At 37.1% G+C, this 26,210-nt stretch overlaps 1 protein-coding gene and 1 pseudogene across 2 annotated transcripts; both read left to right on the top strand.

The window, feature by feature from the left end:
* Positions 1-4,741: 4,741 nt before the first annotated feature.
* Positions 4,742-6,841, top strand: LOC143617022 (beta-fructofuranosidase, soluble isoenzyme I-like). The gene is made up of 5 exons (XM_077089699.1): positions 4,742-5,783; positions 5,864-6,025; positions 6,139-6,374; positions 6,467-6,554; positions 6,650-6,841. Exons 1-5 carry the CDS (start codon positions 4,911-4,913, stop codon positions 6,839-6,841), a joined length of 1,551 nt encoding a protein of 516 aa, XP_076945814.1. The 5' UTR covers positions 4,742-4,910.
* Positions 6,842-7,927: 1,086 nt separating this feature from the next.
* On the top strand, positions 7,928-12,398 carry LOC143616846 (tRNA (guanine(26)-N(2))-dimethyltransferase-like; annotated as a pseudogene). Its single transcript, XR_013150731.1, has 7 exons — positions 7,928-8,529; positions 9,223-9,423; positions 9,522-9,618; positions 9,698-9,788; positions 11,541-11,650; positions 11,743-11,805; positions 11,900-12,398. The product of XR_013150731.1 is annotated as a tRNA (guanine(26)-N(2))-dimethyltransferase-like (transcript).
* Positions 12,399-26,210: the final 13,812 nt, after the last annotated feature.

Below are 26,210 nucleotides of genomic sequence, written 5' to 3'. Positions count from 1 at the left end.
ATGTATTTGTAATATTCTTTTATAAACGGAGATATAATAAAACGTATTAAACGTGTTAGACGAATTAACTATATTTTTCCTTTGGGTTTCGTTAAAGATTCTAAAATATAAATCTTTTTATAATTATTTATTTAAACGTTTATTACTATAATATATTGCAACTCGTAATTATGCAAACTAATTATTCGTAAATTAGAATATATGGTAAGGAAACGATTCTTGTAATTAAATGATAACTAATAATATTGTTTTCGCAATAACAAATAATCTGTAGAGGTCAATCTTTCAATCAATAACGTTTAATCAAAACCATAATTCAATTCACTTCGACACTTTAATTCATTATACGTGTTGTCTCATTATTAATTAATTCATATTACTTATATTTAACTAGGAATCCTTATCGGTGTATCCCGAAGGGTTCATCATTTTCTCACATCATCATTTTCGTTTCGTTCATCCGATCAGGTGAGTAATCACTCCCCTATTTTACTTGTTTTCAAATGTTTTGGGGACACTTGCGTACCGTTTATCGAAATATTTATCTTATTATTTCTCAAACGCAAACTGTGATCTTCGTGTTGTGTATCAATTGAATGACTGTTTGTTACTTGCTTTTGCTTACTTGCTTACTTGAATCGCATTCGGAGAGGTCCAACATAATCTCATTATAGTATGATCATACGGCCGTCGTAGTGGCCGGAGCTCGATCGCATTGGCAATGGTTTCACCGACACTCATTACTTGTTTAACACTTTCATTGCTTATACTCACAGATAACAGTTTTGCTTATTTTTACTCTATTATTTATATCATTATATATTATCATTTTGTTCGTGTCAAAACTAGTGAATCTACTCACTCAACATGTGTTGTTGACAAATATACATATTTTGTACGCATTTGCAGGTTATAGATTGGATTGCTTATCGAACTGAAGTTCACGTAGAGATGACCTTAGGATGTTAAACATAAACAAGAATAGTTGGTTTGTATTGTAATTTTCTCTATTTTTGTTGTATTAAATGTTCGTTGACAATTAATAAATTAATTAGATATTGTCGCTTTACAATTGCTTGATAGTACCTTGTGAGCTGTGGCAATCAGTTCACGCCCCGGCATTTCCGCATTAGGTTGGGGTGTGACACAAATAAAAAGAAACTGCGACTTATGATTAGTATTGTTTAGATTCGACACAAAATATTACATTAACTGATAACATAACAATGAAAAAAAACACTTATTCTTTTGAATACAATTTCGAATGAACTTTGCAACAAAATTAACAAAATAAATCATTACTTTATATTGTTTGGTAGATATGAAAAGATGAATGCAACACAAATAACAAAAACACCCTTGTTTAAAAAAAACTATCGTAATAAAAAACATGGTAATGGCGGTGAAGAAACGTGGATCTACTCACTGGTAGCAGATCTACTTTCCTCGGGTATGATTAAACTGTTTCACCGATGGTTCCTTTGAATCCGTGTTCTTCCACCTACAAAATGAACAGCGCCGTTACTTACCCCTCAGAAAGGGACAGAGGGGTCCTCTTTGGGGTAACCCTCCGGCGTGAGAATCAGTATCTTTGTGGAGAAGATAATAAAGTGTGAGTCAGTGAAATCTCAAGAGTATTGCTGAATCGCTGAATACTCTTGATTGTGTGACTGTGTGTTTTCTCTAACTGACTGTGAGTGAATATAATTCAATATGATTGAATGTGATATCACTGCTTGTAACTGTCAATGATTGAGTGTGAATGAATGTGTCATCAAAGTGGAGTTGATGCTGTATTTATAGTGCTAGGGTTTCCACTGGCTGGGCTCAGCCTCGTTGGCCTCCTCCAATCGCACTGCGCCACGTGTCCTCTGGGACACCTGGCGCTTTCTCGTTGGTTGTAATCATGTGGTAGCACATGTGTCATGCTGAGTTGTCGACCTTTCATTTGGCAGCTGTCAACATCAGCATATTCTTACTCCTTAAAAAGATGCCTTCTAGAAGAGTGTCTGACGTGCACAATCAAGGTTGCCCTGATCCTGATTTGGATAAGGACGAGGTTGATTATGTGTACGTGTGATATGCGCCCATCCTGAGAATGCGCGAAGTCTTCTTTTTATTCTCACGCGCAGATATTTCATGCGCAGGTGTGATATGCACGAGCGTGTGATATGCGCCGCGCTCTGGTGCGGCACGCGCATATGTGACGCGCGAGCATATGTGATGTGCAAGAGCATGCGATATGCGCCGCGCGCATATGTGATGCGCGAGCATATGATGCCTGAGCATGTTTTGTATGCGCGATGCGCCTGGGTTTTGGCTTTGTGCCTTCATAATGTCTTTATCTTGTGGGTTGACCCGCCTTGCTTGGTGTTGAGGCGGGTACATACCTCTTCAGGCGGCACTCATGATGGGGTGACAGGGTAGCGCCGACAACGCTGTGGTGGTGGTGGTGGTGGTGGTGGTCAGGTGATGGTGATGATTAGGTGGCGATGCTCGTGGGAATGGTGTTGTTAATGACTAGGTGGTTGTGGTGTAAAGAAAGTAGGGTGAAAGAGAGAATGTAAAAAAAACATGGAGTGGGAATGAATGAATGAATGAATGAATGTTTTTGATGTGCTTAGAGATAAGGTTTCTTGTGAAATCATTGATTCGATTCCATTGATTAATCAAAAACCTATTTTTCATTCAATCAAAATGTTCCATCCCACTCTTTATGATAGTCATGCGCATGAAATGCTACACAAAAGTTTATTTATATGTTTTAAAAAAAGAAGTTAATATATAACATATTTGAACTTGTTGTAAGCTTAATAAAGAGGGAAATATGTGTGGACGAAATACCTCTCACGTAGGGCAAACGTGAGGGGTTTTAACGGAGAAGTTGGATGGCGTTTGTTAGTTGGACTGAAATCATTACACAATAAAACTTTGATGACTCAAATTGTTAACTATTGGACTAAAATATTTAAAATCAACCAACCAGATTACCAAAATGTTATAAAGATATCTAGTAAGAATAAAAAAAAAGAACTTTAGAATTTTCACTTATATGAAAGCAAGGTGCACCAACTTAAGTGAACTCCGGAACTCAGTCACATTTACCTTCACCATGAAACACCTTCCAGAACCCTTTACCGACCTATTATGGGACCACCACCACCACCACCACCACCACCGCCTGTTGAGAGTGAGACAAAGCCCATATTTATCATTGTTATGTCTTGTATCATCCTCTTGGTCTCTATGTTTTTCAACGGACAATATTCCAACAATACACCATCATTCGGGCAGTATTCCCTTGCCGAAGCGTGGCAAAGAACGGCTTTCCATTTCCAACCCGCCAAGAATTTCCCTTTCGGTACCATAATTATCCGATTAAATTCGATACGTTTTCGATATTTTAGACATGTCTAATTTGTTTTGTTTTTCACGTTAATTGTTTCATGATTATGGTTAATGTACATCTCTGGACGCTATATTTTTCAGATCCTAATGGTATGTAATATTATGTTACATTTGGAAAATAATCATATTACTATCTGTTATAATTAATTTATGAGAAAATATCCAAAATGTACATTTGATAAGGCTGAGGGGTGTGGGGGCTTTAATGGGGGCTTTAATGGGGGCTCCAACCAATAATATTATGACGTGTGGCAGAGAGAGAAACTGGATAAGGGGGGTGTTGGAGCCCCCGTTGGAGCCCCTGGCCCTGGTGTGGAGGGGCTCCAGCAGGGGCTCCAGCGAATTTTTTTTTTATTTTTTTTATAAATATATTCAAACAACGTATTATTAAAAAAACTCATAAATTATTAAAAAACACACACATTAATAAAAAAACACATTAATATCTAAAAATAAAATAAAAATTAAAGTACTAAAAAAAACATTCTTCTTATTCTTCGGCTTGGTCTTCTTCGATCAACCTCTTTCGGATACGTTCCTTTTGCTTTTCCATTAGCATTTGATCGACCGGATTTAGGTTACTGAAGTCTTTTTGGTCCCGTAGCTTCACCGTGTGATTCTTGTGTCTCCGGAACAACAAAGTTAGGAGACGGTTGTGTGTTGGATGGTTGAAAGCCGGATGATTCTTGCGGCTCCGAATAAAACATCGGTTGGTTCGGTGACGACCATAAATCATCATCAAGATAATATGAATCAAGGTTTGGGAACCAATTTCCAGCCATTTTTTTAAAAAAAAGTTGAGAAGATGAATTGATTTTGGGTGAAGGTTTGAAGTTTTGGTATAAAAATGGGTGAAATGGGGTATAATTATATATGAAAAATATTTTTTTTTTGGTTTGTTCGGCTCCCAACGGTCAAAAAACCATCAAAAGTTGTGCAGCCCTCTCTCTTCTCCCGCTAACCGGCTCACGCCTGCATTGTTTTTCGCGTTAGCGCCCCGTTAGCGCCCCCGCTAGCACCCTGGTGGTGTGGTGTTAGCGCCTAGGGGCGCGAGCGGAGGGGCTCTAGCGCCCCCGTTGAAGCCCCACACCCCTCAGCCTAAGCCCAATGCCAAAAATGACAAATCAATTCCTAGAATGTTCACCTTTAAAATCATTGACTTTTTTAATCATTACCCGACACGATTTTAACAAACTAGATTCAGCCGCTTGTCAGGAAAAAAAAAAACTTGTGGATGTCAAAATAAATTTTGTTGGACGCCTAAATAATTCCATCGGCTTCGTCGATAAAAAATCTAGCAACTCGACAGTGTTATGACGCGTGACAAAATCTGGTTAGTTAAATACCTAGTCGAGTAATGGTTAAAAGTGTTTTGGGTGGATGAGTTTTAGGGGAGACATTTTGAGAAATGGTTACTCGAATGGACATTTTGTCAACGTTGACTAGTCAAATGGGCATTTTGGTCATTATCCTTTAATTTATTATTGTTATTATCATAAATAATGGTTAATTCTTTAGGTTTGTTGTTTCACATGGGCTGGTATCATTTGTTCTATCAATATAATCCTTACGCGCCGGTTTGGGGCAATATGTCATGGGGTCACGCGGTGTCGAAAGACATGGTTAACTGGTTTGAGCTACCAATGGCTATGGTGCCGACCGAATGGTACGATATTGAGGGTGTGCTATCCGGGTCCATCACAGTCCTTCCCAACGGGCAAATATTTGCATTGTATACTGGGAACGCTAATGATTTTTCTCAGTTACAATGCAAAGCGGTACCCGTGAACTTATCTGACCCACTCCTTGTCGAGTGGGTTAAATATGACGGTAACCCAATCCTGTATACTCCGCCATGGATTGGGTTAAAGGATTATCGGGACCCGTCAGTGGTTTGGACGGGTCCTGATGGGAAGCATAGGATGATCATTGGATCTAAACGTGGTAGTACGGGGCTTGTACTTATTTACTATACGACGGATTATACAAACTACATGTTGAAGGATGAACCGTTGCACTCGGTTCCCAATACAGACATGTGGGAATGTGTTGACTTTTACCCAGTTTCGTTGACCAATGATAGCGCTCTTGATATCGCTGCCTATCGGTCAGGGATCAAACACGTGGTTAAAGAAAGTTGGGAGGGGCGTGCAATGGATTGGTATTCGATTGGGACGTATGACGCGATAAACGATAAATGGACTCCTGATAACCCGGAGTTAGATGTTGGTATCGGGTTGCGGTGCGATTACGGGATGTTTTTTGCATCAAAGAGTCTTTTTGATCCTCTAAAGAAAAGGAGGGTCACTTGGGCTTATGTTAATGAATCAGATTCTGTAGACTTAGACATGTTAAGAGGATGGGCTACTGTTTATGTAAGTTATGTTTCAATTTTATTGACCCTTTTAATTTTAGTAAGATGACAAATGTTCTGATGTTAAGAATATACTAATAGAATGTTCCAAGAACTATTGTACTAGATAGAAAAACTGGGACCAATTTACTTCATTGGCCCGTTGAAAAAATCGAGAGTTTGAGATACAACGGTCGGGAGTTTAAAGAGATCGAACTAGAGCCGGGATCAATCGTTCCACTCGACATAGGAACAGCCTCACAGGTTCTAATGTTTTATACTTTTATTATAAGTTATTGTTTAATGTAACATGTTATAAAAACTTTTGGTCCAACATTATTTTGAGAAAATAGTAGCATAATGTATGTGGATTGTAGTTGGACATAGTTGCAACATTTGAAGTAGATAAAGATTCGTTGGAAGCGGCAAGTGGAACCGATGATAAATATAATTGCACCACGAGCTCGGGTGCAGCCAAAAGGGGAAGTTTGGGACCTTTTGGTATTGTGGTTCTAGCCGATGGAACACTTTCGGAGTTAACTCCAGTTTATTTCTACATTGCTAAAACTGCTAGCGTGGGCGTGTTAACGCATTTTTGTACAGATAAGCTAAGGTAACATAAACGAAAATTTCCATATGCAAGTATTTTTGTTTTTCAATATTAAATTGAATTAGTTAATTCTAGATTGGAAAATATAAGTACAGGTCAACATTGGATTATGATAGAGAGAAAGTGGTGTATGGGAGCACTGTACCTCTTCCAGATGATGAAGAACTCACAATGAGAGTATTGGTAAGTAAAATTTGTTATTGTTTCTTGTACATAAAATTTTACTTTATGATATGAAAAATGAGAACATTATATATTCTTTTATTTAAATTAAAAAGGTGGATCATTCGATAGTGGAGGGGTTTGCACAAGGAGGAAGGACGGTTATAACATCAAGGGTGTATCCGACAAAGGCAATATACGAAGATGCAAAGTTGTTCTTATTCAACAATTCCACGGGTACGAGTGTGAAGGTGTCTCTCAAGATTTGGCAAATGGCTCCGGCCAAAATCCTTCCATACCCTTTTTAGCTGCACTCTTATTTTATATTTATGATTGTGTATGTACTTTAAACCTTATAATTTTCATAAATATTAATTCCTAGTGTGTATGTATTCTAAACCTTGTATAGGCCTCTAGGCCATCTACGAGTCGTATAGGACCTGAATCGTGTCATTTATGCCAGCATGTTTCAAGTTTTGTTTTTGGTGCCTCATATAGCTCTATACAAATAGTATAGAAGTATACTGCTCTTATAGACACAAATTTATAATGCTAACTGGTTCTATACCAGTTGTTTAAATCCTATACTATTCATATAGGTTTTGTGTTTTTGGTCTGGCTCTATACACGCTGCTAAAGCCCTATATAGGCCACAAAAAGTTGCGTATATTTATTAGTTACGCGTAGCCTATACAAGCTACCCCGTGCTTTACACTTTTATGTAGCCCTCTATAAAAAAGCTTGGGTTATACACACACCAGGCAGGTTATTCAAACACCATGAGAGCATATACCACTCATTTGGGCTATATGAGTCGTATAGGCGTAGAGTTATGTCATTTTCTGTAAGAGAGTGTCAGGTCTTGTTCCCTTGTATCGTATAACCCATATACGAGCCGTATAGGGTTATACGACTCATATAGAGGCTATTTGACTCGTATAGGCTTTTTTGTTACTTTAAAGTTACAACACATTAAAAATAACATCCGAGTTGATTATAAAATATAAACACGTAGGTTAAAAGTAAATATTTTGCTAATCAAACAACCTACAAACAACTTTTCGTATAATCTTACAAAGCAACACACCAATACTACATGGTTGGAGCAAAAAAGTTTATGCATGATTTGTACGGGCCGTATACTATCTATACGGCTTGTATAGACCAAGAAATAGTTATAAATCTCATGTCAAAGTACAGGCTGGCATGCTATCTATATGAGTCGTATAGCCTTATAAAGTTCATATAGGTCAGATAAGGTAAGTAAATCTATACGATTCGTATAGAATGCAAAAAGCTGTCACATTGTAACATCCGTACGTATGTCAATAATCGAGGACTATATGTTATTTACACAGTAGGGGCCGGTGTTTGAATATAAAAACCCTTTAAAAACCCATTGAAATGAAATAAACCCCCTTTTTCCTTTCCCGCCATGAGATCCCTCTATCTAACAACCCTATCTTGTTCTTCTTTCCACCCAAAAACCCCCAATTCACCCCAAAACCCTAACCACAAACCATTCAATTCTCACCATGAAACCGAACGAGGCTTCCAATTCCAAACCGGCAACACCTTCTTCCGCCACGAAAGAAGGCGTCCTTGCCGCCGCTCTATACAAGAAAACCAACAATAACCTCCGAGTCCTCGACGCGATGTGCGGTTGCGGAATTCGATCGCTTCGGTACTTAGCTGAGGCCAAGGCTGATTTTGTATTGGCTAATGATGCGAATGAGGAATGTAATAGTGTAATTGTGTCAAATTTGTTGAGTGTTTCGAGTGAGGATGAGCGGAGGTGGAAAGTGAGTCATGCGGTTGCGAATCGAGTTCTCGCGGAGAGATATGTGGAGAGGGAATTGTTTGATTTTGTTGATGTTGATTCGTTTGGGAGTGATTCGAGTTTTTTTAGATTGGCGTTTGATACTGTGAATTTTGGTGGATTGCTTTATGTTACGTCGACTGACGGCTTTTCCTCCGGCGGTCATCGGCCTAACCAGTGAGTTTTTGATAATGATGCTTGATGTTTGATAGCAACAACTTGTACTTAAGATTCAGTGAATTGATCTGTAATTATTTGAAATTAGGTCTGTAAATGAATTAAAAGTTTACTTAACAGTTCGTCAACCGTTAGGCTGGAAGTTCGTTTATGGTCGTTAATTTAATAAACAAACTGAAATGATTTTTTTTATATAGTTAAATGAACTAACTTGGAATGAACACACGTCTCGTTCGCTCGTTTATCTTTGTGAATGTTCATTTATGTTTATGTTCATTTGAAATAATTGCTCATTACAGCTAGTCTAATTCTATGAAATGAAAGTATCACTTCTTACAATTTAGTCTAGTTATATTATAATTTAGGCTCAACAAATTGATGTTAACGTTTACTTTTTATTGATACTCACTCGGTTATGTTTGTTTATGTATGTTCATATGTTTGTGTTCTTTTATGTTTGTGAACCATTCGTTTATACTATTAACAAACGAACATAAACGAACACGAACATGCTCATTTTCATAATGAACAAACACGAACAAGAACACACTGTTTGTTCAATTATTTGTGTATGATCGTTTGTTCGGTTAAAGTTAAATGAACGAGCATGCCTCGTTCGTGTTCGTTTGGTTCGTTCACAAGCATATTTGAAATGCTTTTTGTCAAATTTATGACCTGTTTTTTATTGTTTAGTTCTCTAGCAGCATACGGAGCATATATCCAACCTCTTCCATACTCAAATGAAATCGGCTTGAGGATGCTTATAGGTGGAGCAATGCGGGAAGCTTCGGTTTTGGGATATTACATTTCACCACTATTCTCATATTATTCGTATCACGGGCCCGTATTTAGAGTATTGTTACGCCTTAACCGTGGAAAATCGCCACATGGCATGTACTGTCGGTTACAGTTTGTTGATTTATTCTACTTTACGTTATTAAAGTTTCATAAAAGCTTACTAATTATATATCTAAATATGTTTTTTGTATCAGTCATTATAGGTTTATTTGCTACTGTGAGTCATGTGGACACTCTCAACCTATTTGTTGGGATAAACTTGGTCATATTAAGTGCCCTTGTGGATCAGATGTATGGTTTTTAAGTTTATTTTTTGTGTTATTCTAGATCATTAGTTTCCTTATATGGTCTAATATTATATGATAGTCAGGTGCCTGATTCACTTATTGTTTCTGGGCCTTTATGGACCGGCCCACTTCATTGTGCGTCATATCTTGCAGAAATGCACGCTTTGGTGGGAGAGCAGAAATGCACGTTTTGCAAGAATTGTACTATATGTCTTGTGTTTTTAAAAGCTTTGCGGAGAAGAACAAACTCTTCGAAAATATTGTTGCGGTGATGAAAGAAAAGTTCATAAAATATTTTGATAACATACCGCCGGTCTTTACTTGTGCCGCCGCATTAAACCCCTATTGGAATGTTAATGGGGTTGAAACAACGATTGAGGAAATATTCGACAACTTAGTTATGCACGAGATTGACCCGAAGTTGTCGACGGAAGCGAAGGACAAGTTCAACAAAAACCTTCAAGACCTTTATGACCATTATTTTCAAATGTATGGTCCAAGCACGAAATCGTCTTTTGTGAAAAAAACAACTAGTAGGCCGTGCAATGACCCACTTATAAACTTGATGAATGGGATTCGTGAATCGGCATCTAAGAGGCAAAGAGGAAACACACCAAGTAGCGAACTTGGTCGATATAGTGGAGCAAACTATGTTGAGGGCGCAACGGTCGACGAAATTCGCAATATTGATTTGTTGGCTTGGTGGAAAGGTAAACAAAACGAATTTCCCATTCTATCCGCCATGGCTCGTGATTTGCTTGCCGTACAAGCCTCAACGGTTGCTTCCGAATCGGTTTTTTCTCTTAGTGGGAGGGTGTTATCTATGCGAAGAACAAAACTAACTCCCGAGTCTCTAGAGGTTTGCATTTGCCTAAAGGACCATTTGGATGCGGTGGATCGTGTACAACACAATGCGAACTTTGAAGACGAAATACCAATAGAGCGTCATATTCATGATGAGGAGGCGGAGGACGGGGTTTCTTCCGATAACGAAGACGAGGGTGAAGACGAGAATGAAGACGAAGAAGAGTTGTAATTATTTGTTTTGGTAAAATTATTTGTAACTTGTTCAACTAATATTTAGTTTTGATTTGTTTTATTATAATTACTTTTGTTACTCATGATTAATTTTTGTTACTTTTTTAATAACGACGAACATTTTATTTATTTAAAAAATAACTATTACAAACATTATTAAAACATAAACGATACTAAACATAACAACTAAAACATAAAAAACAAAGTCCGTCGTTTTAATCCGGGAATACTTATTTTTGGGTTGTAGAGCCGGACGACTCTCCCACTTCCGTTTTTTTAGCTTCCAACCTTCTTTTCTCTCGACAATACTTATTCGTATGTTTTCGTAATGTCGAGTTGAACCCTGCTTTAAGAAACTTCGAGCAATATTTGCAACGTGCCAACTCATGTGAGTCGGTCATGAGACACAAATCGTAATGAACCCAAACATCGGGGCATCTTGTTGTTTCGATCACCATAACAACGTCATCATTAGTTGCCATTTGTTGTCGGTTTAAGGTTAATTGTGGTTTGGAGTGTGTTTTATAGTTTTGGAAGTGGTTTAACAAGTACACAAACAAACCTTGCTATTTAGAGTAAAAAATAACCTATTTATAGTTAAAAAACCGGTTCCAACGGTCAAAAACGGCTATATAGCCGTTGGAACCGGTTCCTAACGGCTATGATATTTAAATTTCAAAAAAAACCGGTGGAACCGGTTTTTACGTAAAAACCGGTTCCGGTTCATACCCTACCCGGTTCTTAAAAGTTAGCATATCTGAGCATCGGTTCGGGTCAGGAACCGAACCGGTTCTTGATTGGAACCGGTGCCATTTTACAACCCGGTGTGAAAAAACCGGTTTCGAACCGGTTCGGGTTTTCCAGTTGAACCCGATTTGTGCACGTCTAAGTGGGGGTGGTTGGGCGATGGTGTGAAAAATGATCTTGATAAATTATTATGCCGGATGATTGATGAAAGTGATCCCAATTTACTATTTGGTTACATCCAACTTGATGAGGTTATTATATATTTTTATATTTGTAGCAGCTAACATGTTATTTTCTTAGTTTTGTAAGTTGCGGGATATAATGCTTTTCATATGCGTAATAGATAGCAAGTCGAGCCAAGGTCAATTCTCCTCGTCTCGTGACAATAATGAGTGCCATCAAGAAGGTAGTTTCTGACTTCTGTGAGATAATTGCATATTGTTATTTATCATTTTTTTTATATTTACTATTTATAAGATGCTTGCATATTGTTATTTTAGGAGGGATACAGTGTTAGTAGATCACATATTGCCAACAATGCAATCAAGACAAATTGTCCCATGTCAGAGTGTATTAGGATCGCGAAAGAAATCCAGAAGGCCTGAGTTATAATAGGTAGATCAGTTTTGTTTGATAATGATAATGTTAATAAGCTTATTTTCAGTTGAACACTATCAAAATGTTCTTCAATTGATTGATAATGTCTAGCAGTTTAGTACAACATGATCATTAAATTGGATCATGAACCTGGTATAAGTGTATCTAGTAGCTAGTGCAAGTTAACAAAACTAAATTCCTATATCAATTAATATTGTTTGTATTGGTTATATTTGACGCCAGACATTCCTTGTGGGAAGTTCGGTGGGAGTTCGTTTATTTAACAAAGACAAAGTTCGCCAAACCTAATATTTTAGGTGTACAAATGAGATGTCTGGCGGGAAGTTCGTTTATTTAACAAAGATAAAATTATGAAAAAAAAACATCTTTTATGTTTGAATCTTTTACGTTTAACTTTTGTTTCACTTTTCATCATTTATGGCTAACTCTGTTGGTGTTTCAAGTTAAATCAGGACATGTGGTTAACATATGAGGGCAAAACTAGTCATTTAACATTTTAGGTCTAATATGATTATTCTAGTTCTATGAAGTTAAAATATCATGGATTACAATTTAGTTTGGATTGATGTTCATGCTTACTTTTAACTGGTCTTTGCTTGTTTATGTTTGTTCATCTGTGGATAGCGTAGGGCTGTTCAAAAAGCTCGCAGCTCGTGGCTCGCTCGAAAAAAGCTCGGCTCGAAAAAGCTCGATTCTAAATGAGCTCGAGCCAGGGTTAGCTCGGATCGTGGCTCGGTCTTGGCTCGACTCGTTAGCTCGGCTTGTTGACTCGTTTAGATTAAACCCTAAATTTTAATATCTGTATATAATAATATCATACCAAGAAATAAATAAATAAAAATTATACATATATTATGTCACTCGATACCTAAAACCTTATAAAAGAATAACGAAAATAAAGCAAATAAATTTATAAATTCTCTAGTTTATAAATTTTATATAATATGTATGTTAAAGTTATATTTTTTGTATTTTATATATCAAAATTTGTAAAATATAAAATAAAAAAATAATAAATTAAAAATAAAAAAAATTAAAAAATTTAAAGGAGTCCGGCTCGACGAGCTCGAGCTCGGCTCAAGCTTTATACGAGCCGAGCTCGAGCTCGATTTTTCAGCTCGATATAGAAAACGAGCCGAGCTCGAGCCAGCTCGATTAAGTTCGAGCTCGAGCTCGAGCACACTCTGGCTCGACTCGACTCGGCTCGTTTACAGCCTTAGCATAGCGTTGGAAATATAATGAAATTACTAGATGAGACTCCTCATGTAGTGAATTAAATACTAAATTTTGAGTAGAGTTTTTATTTCTTAATGATTGATCAGAGTGTTTTATGTCACTTGATTAGAGTTTTTTCGTCTCTAATTAAAGTAGAGGAGTGGAATCTGTTTTAAGGGACACGTGTTAAACAATAATCCTTAGCAACAACTGTCAACAACAACAGTTTGTTTATTCTTATAGTGAAGTATCATATAAGACGCGGTTTTAAGTTCTCGTCAAAGACAAAGCGAAAGATTATAGGTGAGTTCGTGATTCTTTCTTGTTTGAGACAAAGTTGAAGTCAAGATCGAATCGGGAGACTACTCATTGGATTGAATTATTTAGATCTCTTGTAAAGTTATTTACCGTTTTGCTTAATTCGTTTGTTAAACGGTGGCGTATGCTTGGTGTTCATAAACCGTTAGTTTATAATTTGAAAAATCGAATATGAAGAAATACGTTTATCTATACATACTATTAAAGTAGGACACAATTTCCACATAGCATCATTCTAGGCTGTCCACATAGGATGCCACCTCACCTCCGTGTCATCCATTTTCTTACTTAATCATTCCAACTCAGCAATTAAACCACATTTAACCCATTAACCCATTTAAGCTTATTTTCTCGCGGGTCTTGGATATCCATTCAACCCACTAACCTATATTTAAACCATAACATTTTTTAATTTTTTACCATATTCAACATTTTCTCTCTTTCACCTATTAATATATTCCGGCGAATATCATTCAACATTTGTATCAATTTTCCGGTAAGTTTGTATTTTATAATAAACTTCCTACTGTTTATCTATTTTTTCCGGCAACCTTTTTTTTCCGGTTATTGTTTCTGCTAACTTTTTTATGTTTATTCTCATTGTTAACTGATTTTATTAAAATCAGTTTAGGTTGTAAATTATAAACGGCCATGAAGGTGATATGTGGATGTTTTACGTTTTTCCGGTAAGTATTTCCGACAAGATTTTTCGTTAAATTTTTACCGGCTATTTTTTATACCTATAACAATGGTTATTTTACATTATTTCGGGTTATTTACCCGTTTAATTTGTTGAGGATTTCATTTTAGTTTGTTAATCAAAATCTTATATTCCATTGTTACGTTTTTCCGGTAAGTATTTCCGGTAAGTTTTTCGGTAACACTTTCCGTATATCAATATTAATATTCTTTTTTATTATTTCAGGTAACATTTTCCGGTAACATTTTCCGGTGAGTGTCACAGCTTATAAAATCTTTTTTCCGGTAACATCTTTAAATTTCGTTTTTCCGTTAACACCTTTAAAATTTTCCTGTTATTAGTTATAATTAAAATAATCCATAATATCAATATTAATATTCTTTTTTATTATTTCAGGTAATTGTCGACTCATATAATTTAATTTCACGGAATGATTATGAGTTTATAGTATGTATAGATTTTAAATTTAATGTTGATGTATATTTTATTTTGTTAATTTGTTAATATTCATGTATATTCATCTTATTGTATTTACAAAAAATAAAATACCATTGTATATCGGAGATCCGAGATAAGTTTGATCTATATTTTTTTTCCGGCGTGTTATAATTTATTCGATATGAATTATCTCATTAATACCATTTACTTTGTTTGACTTTCATTATTGTTTTAAATAACTTCATTAACATAAATATTGTAATTTAATTATCCCATTAAAACATTTTATATTCTTTGACTTTCCTTAATTTATAAACAAACAGATTTTAAAGTTATTTGAATTATTTCAAATTAATTATTTTATAGTCAACGTGAATATTAATTAATTATTTTTATAATAACAATAAATTAGTTAAAATGTTTGTAAGGCCCCGTTACCGGTAGCCCTACTTTCGTGTTGGATTTACTCATAAACACAGTTCTAAATATCAGAGTTAATTAAAACATTTTCGCGGAAAATAAAACTTTCATAAAACTTTACATAATTCATAACTTGTCTCAAAACATCCTTTGTCTTTCAACATTAAAGCATTAAATTAAAACATCATAAGTCTTCAGATGCCAGATTCTTGTTCAGTGCCATGTGTCTCCTCAAGCGAGCTGCCTCATCCTACTCACCTGCGTGCATACTAAAAGTCAGCTACGCTGAGTGAGTTCTAGATAATCACATAATCATACCATTCACATAACATTATATTCTTTCATTCATACTTTTATACTTTCATACTTTCTTACATTCATACTTTCTTACTTTCATACTTTCTTACTTTCTTTTGTATTAACTTACTTTCATATCTTATGTTATAAAGAGCATTACGCCCTACATTCCTCGAGTATTATTAGGGCTCGGTACCCTCTTTCCTCGAGTATTATTAGGGCTCGGTACCCTCTTTCCTCGAGTATTATTAGGGCTCGGTACCCTTCTTCCTCGAATATTAGTAGGGTTCGGTTCCCTAGTTCTCGAATATTAGTAGGGTTCGATTCCCTCTTCGTTACCATACAACCATACATCATACCTCGAGTATTATTAGGGCTCGGTACCCTTTTCGTAACCATACAACCATACATTATCATTTCTTTCTTCTATTATCTCTATCATGTTCATACACATAAACATACATAACATACTTACCTTATATATAGCGTTACAACCTGACAGTACGTGCAATATCCGAAGATCGTTCACGTACCATCAAGCAATCATTCATACATTTCACATTATCCACATAAGGCATACACTTATCTCTTAGGATAAGTGTATTAACAAACATATTGAGTATGCACACAGCCCCGAAAACGTAACACATAAATGAGGCTAGAAACTCACCTGAACACGGTTACGTTCTCCGTTGATCGTAATCCCTTTCTTCAGTTGTGCACGGCTGACTGTATAACAAGTATACATATCAATTTAACTATCACTACTTATAACATCTTTCTAGTCTTAATTACTACCCACAACGAACGGGGGTCCGGGGGCAGCGCCCCTGGCAGCGGGGTCTAGGGGCGGCAGCCCCTAGCAGGGTCCAAGGGGCAGAGCCCCTGGCTGGGGTCGAGCTGCCAGGTCAGCTTGGAAAAATTTTATTTCCATTAACTGTCTTAACACATTTTCCATTAGGTTTTTAATTTATTTTCTAAACGAACTTCACTTTAGGCGAAGTTAAACCTCGGGCGAACTTGGCTTCAGGCGAAGTTAAACCTTAGGCGAACTTGGCTTCAGGCGAAGTTAAACCTTAGGCGAACTTGGCTTCAGGCGAAGTTATCCTTAGGCGAACTTGGCTTCAGGCGAAGTTATCCTTAGGCGAACTTGGCCGTAGGCGAAGTTATCCTTAGGCGAAGTTACGCTTGAAGGCGAAGTTACGCTTGAAGGCGAAGTTCATCAGGCGAACTTAATCTTGCAGACGAAGTTATCGCGCTGCAGATCTGTTTGCCCATAAATCCTTCGTTTCTTAGCCAAATAACTCGATTTTGGTACCCACGGAATCGTATGATCGGCGCCTACAAATCCCAACCATCAAATCGGCCTAAAATCGACGTTTTAGGGGTCCGATTTGGGCAGTTTGGGTTTCGGGTCCGGTTAACCCATCCAATCCTAACCATTTTCAGTAATATTAGCTTTGTTGGATTTGTTCTTACCTTACCAACTCAGATCTATCAACAAAATCTCGGGTCTCGGCTTCGAATCTTGATCGGTTAGAATGTGTGTGTTTTGAGTGTGTGAAGAAATAGATGTAAATGAAGATATTTTTGGGATTTTGGGGGTATTTATATCCCTGAAATCCCATTCTTATTTAACCCATCTCAATTAATCCACGTCCAAGACCCGCCCCCTACCCGATACTAATTAATTACGCGAAATCACTAAACATAACTTCATTTATTCATCATTAAAATTTTTAGGATGTTACAATGTTTTATTCTTAGTTCAAATATTATATGAATTATCTCATTAATACCATTTATTTTGTTTGACTTTCCTTATTATTTTAAATAACTTCATTAACATAAATATTGTAATTTAATTATCCCATTAAAACATTTTATATTCTTTGACTTGCCTTAATTTATAAACAAACCGATTTTAAAGTATATTTGAATTATTTCAAATTAATTATTTTATAGTCAACATGAATATTAATTAATTATTTTTATAATAACAATAAATTAATTAAAATGTTATATTGTTAGTTCAAATATTAAAGTTTAAACGTTAATATTAAAGAATAATTAAATAAGGAAATATGTAACTCATTATACGAATTAAGGTAATTCGTTTGAATATTAAATTTAAATACATTAAATTAATTACTTCTTGGTAATTAAGGTAATCCATATATTTTGAATAATAAATTTAAATTCGTTTGAATTAAGGTAATCCATATATTTTTGGTATATAACCATACTTCTTGTTACAAATTACAAATTAATTACTTTATAGTCAAAGTGAATATTAATTAATTATTTTTATAATAACAATAAATTTTTTGGTATATAATCATACTTCGTGGTACAAATTACCAATTACAAGTTGATTACTTTATACTTAACGTTAATATTAATTAACTATTTTTATTATAACAATAATTGTTTTGGTATATAATCATACTTCGTGGTACAAATTATAAATTACAATTTTTTTGTTACAAATGTTATACCGTTACTTCAAATATTAATTTTAAAATGTTATTATTAAAGTAAATACGTAAATTTAGATAAGTCGTTTGAAAATAAGTAAATATGTAAATATTTAATCGAATTATGGTAAGTTGTTTGAAAATATTAAATTTAATTTGAAAAATAAGTATCCATATATTTTTGGTATATGTTGACTAAAATAATTTAAAAACTATTATTCTTATATTTATTTTTGGTATAAGTTAATTTGAAAATTTTTATCATAAATTTAGATAATAATAAATATATCAAAAATTACTTAAAAAATATTAATATTAATATTAACGAAAGGTTTCACTTTTCGAGTCCCATTAACAAATTTTATATACTTTGACTTTCCATAATTTATAAACAAACCGATTTTAAAGTTAATTTGAATTATTTGAAATTAATTACTTGATAGTCAACGTGAATATCTTAATCTGGTATTCGAAAATTTAAAATTAAACGAGATTGAAGAGTGTTAATTTGGTATTTGAAAATTTTCCTAAAAATATTACCTTGATTTGCAATTACAAATTTATTATCTAAAAAAATTATACTTTACAAGGCTGTTACTATTTATATGTATCTTACAGAATTACAAGTTAGCGTTCATACTTCCTAAAAGAAATTCACGAAATAGATTAAGGTAACAACATCAATTATTCTATTTATATATAAGTAAAAGTTTGTTATCATTTCTATTTATATTATATTTTACATAAATAAATAAAATATTGAATAAGATAATATAGTTTGATATTCACCAGTTATGCAAAACCGAACATTAATGAATTTAACCATTTCATAATTGAGGCTGATAAACTTTTAAATTTGTGTAATACTATCCATAATTATAAACCATCTAATAACTTATCAAAATTCATTCCTTAATTGTAAGGCCTCGTTACCGGTAGCCCTATTTTCGTGTTGGATTTACTCATAAACGCAGTTCTAAATATCAGAGTTAATTAAAACATTCGCGGAATATAAAAGCTTTCATAAAACATTTCATAACAAAACACATCTTGTCTTAAAACATCCTCTTGTCTTTCAAAATAACCGAAACATTAAACTTAAACGTCTTGAGTCTTCCGATGCCAGCCTCTTATTCAGTGCCACGTGTCTCCTCAAGCGAGCTGCCTCATCCTACTCACCTGCGTGCATACTAAAAGTCAGCTACGCTGAGTGAGTTCTAGTTAATCATACATTATACAATACACACCAACTTATATTCTTTCATTCATACTTTCATACTTTCATACTTTCTTTTGTATTAACTTGCTTTCATATCTTACGTTATAAAGAGCATTACGCCCTACATTCCTCGAGTATTATTAGGGCTCGGTACCCTCCTTCCTCGAGTATTATTAGGCTCGGTACCCTCCTTCCTCGAGTATTATTAGGGCTCGGTACCCTCCTTCCTCGAGTATTATTAGGGCTCGGTACCCTCTTTCCTCGAATATTAGTAGGGTTCGGTTCCCTAGTTCTCGAATATTAGTAGGGTTCGATTCCCTCTTCGTTACCATACAACCATACATCATACCTCGAGTATTATTAGGGCCCGGTACCCTCTTCGTAACCATACAACCATACAACCATCCTTTCCTTCTTTTATTAACTTTATCACATTCATACACATAAGCATACATATCATACTTACCTTATACATAGCGTTACAACCTGACAGTACGTGCAATATCCGAAGATCGTTCACGTACTAACAAGCAATCATTCATACATTTCACATCATTCATATAAGGCATACACTTATCACTTAGGATAAGTGTATTAACAAACATATAGAGTATGCACACAGCCCCGAAAACATAACACAGAAGTGGGGCTAGAAACTCACCTGAATCCTGTTACGCTCTCCGTTAATCGTTATTCCCTTCTTGAGCTGTGCACGGCTAACTGTATAATATTTATATGTATCAATTAACTACTACTACTCATGTTGTATTTCTATCTTTATATAACCCACGACGAACGGGGGTCCGGGGGCAGCGCCCCTGGCAGCGAGGTCTAGGGGCGGCAGCCCCTAGCAGGGTCCAAGGGGCAGAGCCCCTGGCTGGGGTCGAGCTGGGTTTTTATATTCAAACTTGGCAAAGTTACACCTTAAGCGAACTTATGCCAGGCGAAGTTGTCAATTAGGCGAATTTAGCCTTAGGCGAAGTTGTCAATTAGGCGAACTTAGCCTTAGGCGAAGTTAAGCTTTTGCAGGCGAAGTTTAAGCTTTTGCAGGCGAAGTTAAGCTTTTGCAGGCGAAGTTATCAGTTCAGCTACGGGTTTGGTTTTTATCAAGCATTTTGGCGATTTTAATACCCTTGTTATGGTTCGACATCACCCACTAACGTTCCCTAACCGTTTCGTTCGTATATATATCCCGTATATACTATAAAGCTTGGATCTTTAAGCTTAAGGACGTTCAATAAAACATAAACTTTAAAGGTCAAGAACATACCTTTTGTGCTCGTTTGGATCTCGTTTAACTTGTTTATGCACTCTAGATCTCGTGTGATAAAGATCTAATACCAACTAACGTTTAATCTTTCTCGGACCTTGCTCGTTTCTCTCTCTCTGCCGCCGGCCGTATGTAGGTGTAAGTGTATGTGTGTGTTTTTAAGTGTGTAGAGATTAAGATGGAATGAAATGAGGTTTAGGGTTTTATGGTGGTTTAGGGGATATTTATATCCCTTAAAGCCCATGGACCTAAGGCCCATTCTCATTTAACCCATCTTAATTAATCTAAGTCCATGATCCGTTCTTTACTCGATATTAATTAATTAATAACGCGAAATCACTAAATGTAACTTTCTTTATTTAACATTATAATATTTAGGATGTTACATTAATTAAAAAGGATTTTTTTAATAAGCATTTATAAATATTTAAAGTTATTATGATTTTAATATCACCTTCAACTAAACCTATTAATATATTTATTCCTAAATTTCAAAAACAATATATGTGACATCTGACCCGATCCGACCCGACCCAGGTACCCGTTTCTCTTATCCGATCTCTTTCTTTTGTGATTTAATATTTATTTATACTTATATTTTATTTTTAATAATAATAATATATATTTCCTTCCCGCCTCTTTCTCTCTCTTTCTTTCCGCCGTCCCCTCCCTCTTCCTTCTCTCTTTCCGCCTTCTTTTCCCTCTTGTCGCCGTCCCGCCCTTACGCCTTGTTTCCCTCTTTCTTCTAACTCTTTGCTTGTCCTTTGGTTCTTCCCGCCTAAGGATGTCTGCAGCTCCACGCGCCAGACTCCTTACATGGAAGCCTGCGTGAAGACATCTTGTTCCTGCGATGCGTGAAGAGAACTCTTCTCGCAGCGCGCTAAGAATGCATGTTCTTCCCGCAATGCGCTAAGAATGTATGTTCTTCCCGCGATGCGCTTAGAATTCCAGGTTCTTCACGCAGCGCGCTAAGGATTTGTGATTCTTCCCGCAGCACGCTAAGGTTTGTTGTGCCAGCCTTCGCGCTCGCGCACTCAGCCTTCTCGCGCTTGACCCTTTAGTCTAGTCTTCTGTTTATTCTAGCCGTTTGCTTTTGTAATGTCTTTTCTTCTGAGCTGTTGACCTAACCTATCTAATGTCTGAATAGTTACTTTCGGCGCAGCATGCGTACCAACCCCATTGGTTGGTAGAAAAAGTGACTGACATTATCTTTTGAGATCTGCTTTTGCCATGCTTGACCAGTACCTTTATCTGAACCGCCCATGCCTTTTTTACTGTTCCCTGACAGCTTTATCTTGCCCCCTGCAGCTGCCATATCTTTTGATATCTTTTGTTATCTTTTGTTTTGTCTTGTTCTGTTTGTCTTGGAATCTTTTCCCCTTTTTCTGGATTTATGTCTCCTAGGGTTTCTCTATAAATAATAGTATTATTTTTCCTAACACTACACACACAAAACACTTACTCTCTCCTGACCTCCTCCTTGCTCTCTCTGCCGCCTCCCTCTCTGCCTCCGTCTTCCTCCCTGATCTGCCCTGCTTTTCCGGTAATATATATATATAATAATTTACTTATTAATTATGCTAACTTGTAATCAAGACTTAAAACCGATCGTTAAAACAATAATCTTATTTATAGGTTAACTTGTGCTTGTTTAAAGTTGGTTCTTGCTTTATCTTACACCGCATCGTTTATCAAGTGAGTAATCTCGTATCTAATCCCTTTTTGCTTTTAATGTTTTGGGATGTTCATGTGTTCATACAAACTTAGAGTCTTAAACTTGTTTATGAACTTTAGTCGCGCAGTATCCCATGTGTTGAGGACGTAGACTTGGCTGTTTATTTGTATGTGTGGATCATTAACCGTCTTGTCGGTCTATTCCGCAGTTTTCATGGTACCATTAGATGAACACGGGAGAACTATCGTTTATGATTTTCTCTTTTGTTACACTTGCACAGTTAGTCTTGTTTGTGAGCTCAATTGTGAGCACTGGCAGTATTGTCTCTTAGAGTTGGTCCCGATCAGATTACACCCTTGTTGAAAACCAGACATACACATGTTGCGCGCAGATTTATTGTTATCTATGTATTGTATTAAACTTGATTTCTCACCAACACGCAAGTGTTTGACGTTTATTTTAACACATGTTCAGGTTTGCAGTAGCTGTTTTGGAGCTTGTGGACACGTAGGAAGTTTTTACTTTTGGACCTAGAATTAAAATGTATCAAGACAAGTTAATGTTGTTTGAATGTTATAGTTTATAATATATTGATTTATGTTTGATTTATGTTCTTTATTTTCCCCGCTGCGCGTGCGCGATAAAATGTGTATTAATAAATATTGACACCAATAGTGTCGCGAGTAATGAAGCAATATGTGGCGCCCCGATGTATAATCCGCCTTTGGTCGGGGTGTTACAGATTGGTATCAGAGCTCGTTGACTTTAGGATAGGTGGTTAGACGTAACGGCCTAGAATACCTAAGAGTCCCTTCTCGCGCATGAGAGAAATCTCATGTTTGCACGCTTATTGTTAATTACTCGTTATTTATGAATATGCTCGCACTTGCGCAGTATATGATTTTATGTTTTATTTCGCGATGTTTCGATTTTTGCTGAATTTCGATTTTTATTGATTTTACTTACATATTCGTTTGTTGGGATTGAAAATCCGAAAAGTCATGGTGATACATGAATAGTTGATTTTCAATTTCCATTTACGATTATGTTCTGAGGTTGGAGACTTGAAAAGTCATGGTGATACATGAATTGTCAACCTCCAATACTCATTTTCTTGTATGTTTTATATTGAAGATTGAAAAGTCATGGTGATACATGAATCGTCAATCTCCAATACTCGTTTGCTCGTATATTTTAAATTGGGAATTCGGAAAGTCATGGTGATACATGAATTGTCGATTTTTGATTCGAATTTGTTACCTTTATTAAGACTGCATTTAAAGTCATTTATTTTACTTTAACTTTTGATAGTATCTAACTCTGCGAAACCAAGCTTTATAAAGTTATACTTTGCGATAAAACCAAGATATTAACTAAAATTAAAACTTTTATAGAATGCCTCCGCTATCTCGCCGATTTCAGAGAAGAGAAGCCTCGCGCATGCGTAGACAGCAACGTTCCCAGGAAATGGCCGCCGCGATAGCCCAAGCCTTGAGCCAAAACAATACCTCCAGTTACAACATTAAGTCCTTTAACGCGGGTAACCCTCCAAAGTTCACAGGTCTTGAAGGAGCCACCGTGATGCTCCAATGGCTCGAAAAGATTGAAAACACTTTCCTCCATACCCAATGCCCCTCAGACAGACGAACCCTATATGCTTCCAGTGTCCTGGAATCCAGAGCGCTTACATGGTGGAATGGAGTAGCTCATGCGCGTGGCGCAGAGGCTGCTTCTAGCATGACATGGGAGGAATTCAAGGAAATTCTTACGCGAGAATTCTGCCCTCCCAACGAAGTTAAGCGCCTGGAGGAAGAATTCTGGAACTTGAAGCAATACAGCGGAGAAGCGCGCGAGTACGCGACGCGCTTCCATGAACTAAGCCTGCTTGTCCCTCACCTTGTTACCCCTTCCCGCCGAGCCATAGAGAAATTCCTTGGGGGTCTCCCCATGGAAATTCAAGATTCTGTATGGGCCAGAAACCCAGTTACCCTCTCTGACGCCATCGAATTGGCCGCTGTGCTCAGCGACAACCATGTCAGAGCAGGAACCCTGTTCCTGCGGGGAACAGAAAAGACCAAACTCACCAAGACTGTCCCTGAACCAACAGAAACCAAACCTGAACCCTCAAACCGTAACAACCTCAAGCGCAGGCGCAAGGCCTATGCGCTTACCAACCCGCCCATTGTCCAGCAACCCGCATACCAACCCCCAGTTTACACGCCTAACCCTCTGTCAGCTTACCCAACTCCCCCTGTAGTTCACAACTATGCCCTAACCAATCCAGCACTCCCTGCCCCGCCAACTAAGAAACCTTACACAGGAAACCATCCCTTTTGCCCAACCTGTAGATTTCACCACCCAACCCAAACCCCGTGTCGACTTTGTAACCGATGTGGCCGTACTGGTCACACTGCTGAGAACTGTAGAGTCCTTCCCGCCAATCCAATTGCGCCAACACCACCAGTCTACCCGCAGAACCCACAATCAATCTACCAAAACCCACGACCCAGATCGTGCTTTAACTGCGGTGATCCCAGTCATTTCCGGAACGCGTGCCCGAGACTACAAGTGCAAATCACACAAGCGAATCCGGTGAACCAGATTTCAAACCAAGTGACGCGTGGACGAGCTTTTAACATAACCGCGCACCAAGCGCAAGCGAATAATGACGTAGTTAATGGTACATTTTTGCTTAACGGATTTTATGCTTCTGTACTTTTTGATACTGGCGCCGATCGAAGTTTTATCTCTCGCGCCTTCGAGCAGAAGCTTGCGCGACCGCGCAACGATTTAAAAGAAGATTTTTCAGTTGAATTGGCTAACGGTGAAACTGTTTTAATTAACTCGGTGATTAAAGATTGCACGCTTAACCTTAACGAAAACGATTTTCTGATTGACCTCATCCCCATGCCTCTTGGAAGCTTTGATGTTATTATTGGTATGGACTGGCTCTCAAAGAATCGCGCCGAAGTTATTTGCGCCAAGAAGTTGATTCGCATTCCTCGAGAAAATGGTGACCTTCACATTTACGGCGAAAAACCCTCCCGCGGTCTTAAACTTATGTCTTGCGCCGAAGCCCAAAGACTCATGCGGAAGAAGTGTATTGCATTTCTAGCCCATGTGGTTAAACCTGCTGAAGAAAAGAAGCTTCGCGATATCCCTGTTGTGCGTGATTTTCCTGAAGTTTTTCCTGATGATCTTCCTGGTATCCCTCCCGCTCGTAAAGTCGAGTTCCGTATTGATCTTGTCCCTGGTGCTTCCCCCGTTGCTAAATCTCCTTACCGTCTTGCACCCGCTGAGATGCAAGAATTGGCAAGCCAACTTCAAGAGTTGACTGCTAAAGGATTCATTCGCCCTAGCTCTTCGCCCTGGGGTGCTCCGGTGTTGTTCGTTAAAAAGAAAGATGGATCGTTTCGCATGTGTATTGATTACCGCGAGTTGAACAAACTCACCATTAAAAACCGGTATCCCTTACCGCGTATTGACGACCTCTTTGATCAACTCCAAGGTGCCTCTTGTTTCTCGAAGATTGATCTCCGCTCTGGCTATCACCAGTTGCGCATCCGCGATGAAGATGTTCCGAAGACTGCTTTTCGAACTCGTTATGGCCATTTTGAATTCTTGGTCATGTCCTTCGGTCTAACCAACGCACCCGCTGTTTTCATGGATCTAATGAATCGGGTGTGTAGGCCTTTCTTGGATAAATTCGTGATTGTGTTTATCGATGATGTTCTGGTGTATTCTAAGACCAAGGCCGAGCATGAGCAACATCTTCGGTTGGTGTTGCAAAAGCTTAGAGCTGAGCAACTCTATGCTAAGCTTTCCAAGTGTGAATTTTGGTCGGATGAAGTACAGTTTCTTGGCCATGTTGTAAATAAGATGGGTATTCATGTCGACCCATCCAAAATTGAAGCAATCAAGAACTGGATTACGCCATCCTCTCCTTCTGAGATCCGTTCCTTTCTGGGCTTAGCTGGTTACTACCGGCGATTTATTTCGAACTTCTCAAAGATCGCTTTGCCTTTAACAGCTCTAACGCACAAAGGTAAACCGTATATTTGGGGCTCGAAGCAAGAAGAAGCCTTTCTAACGCTCAAGCGTTTGTTGTGTGAAGCTCCTGTTCTTGCGCTACCTGAGGGTAATGATGATTTTGTCGTGTATTGC

This window comes from Bidens hawaiensis, unplaced genomic scaffold (assembly GCF_021521415.1).
Source record: "Bidens hawaiensis isolate Kalapana, Puna unplaced genomic scaffold, B.hawaiensis_p1.1 tig00002307_1, whole genome shotgun sequence".
In the NCBI taxonomy this organism is placed as follows: domain Eukaryota; kingdom Viridiplantae; phylum Streptophyta; class Magnoliopsida; order Asterales; family Asteraceae; genus Bidens; species Bidens hawaiensis.
The sequence above is the reverse complement of the archived record's forward strand: the minus strand, read 5'-3'. Positions and strand labels throughout refer to the sequence as shown.

Bases quoted from the DNA above. Each gene is read 5' to 3' on its own strand.
- LOC143617022 (XM_077089699.1), top strand. From the start codon at position 4,911: ATGGTTAATTCTTTAGGTTTGTTGTTTCACATGGGCTGGTATCATTTG. The intron at 5,784-5,863 runs GTAAGTTATGTT...ATATACTAATAG, and splicing joins GAGGATGGGCTACTGTTTAT to AATGTTCCAAGAACTATTGT. The intron at 6,555-6,649 runs GTAAGTAAAATT...TAAATTAAAAAG, and splicing joins AACTCACAATGAGAGTATTG to GTGGATCATTCGATAGTGGA.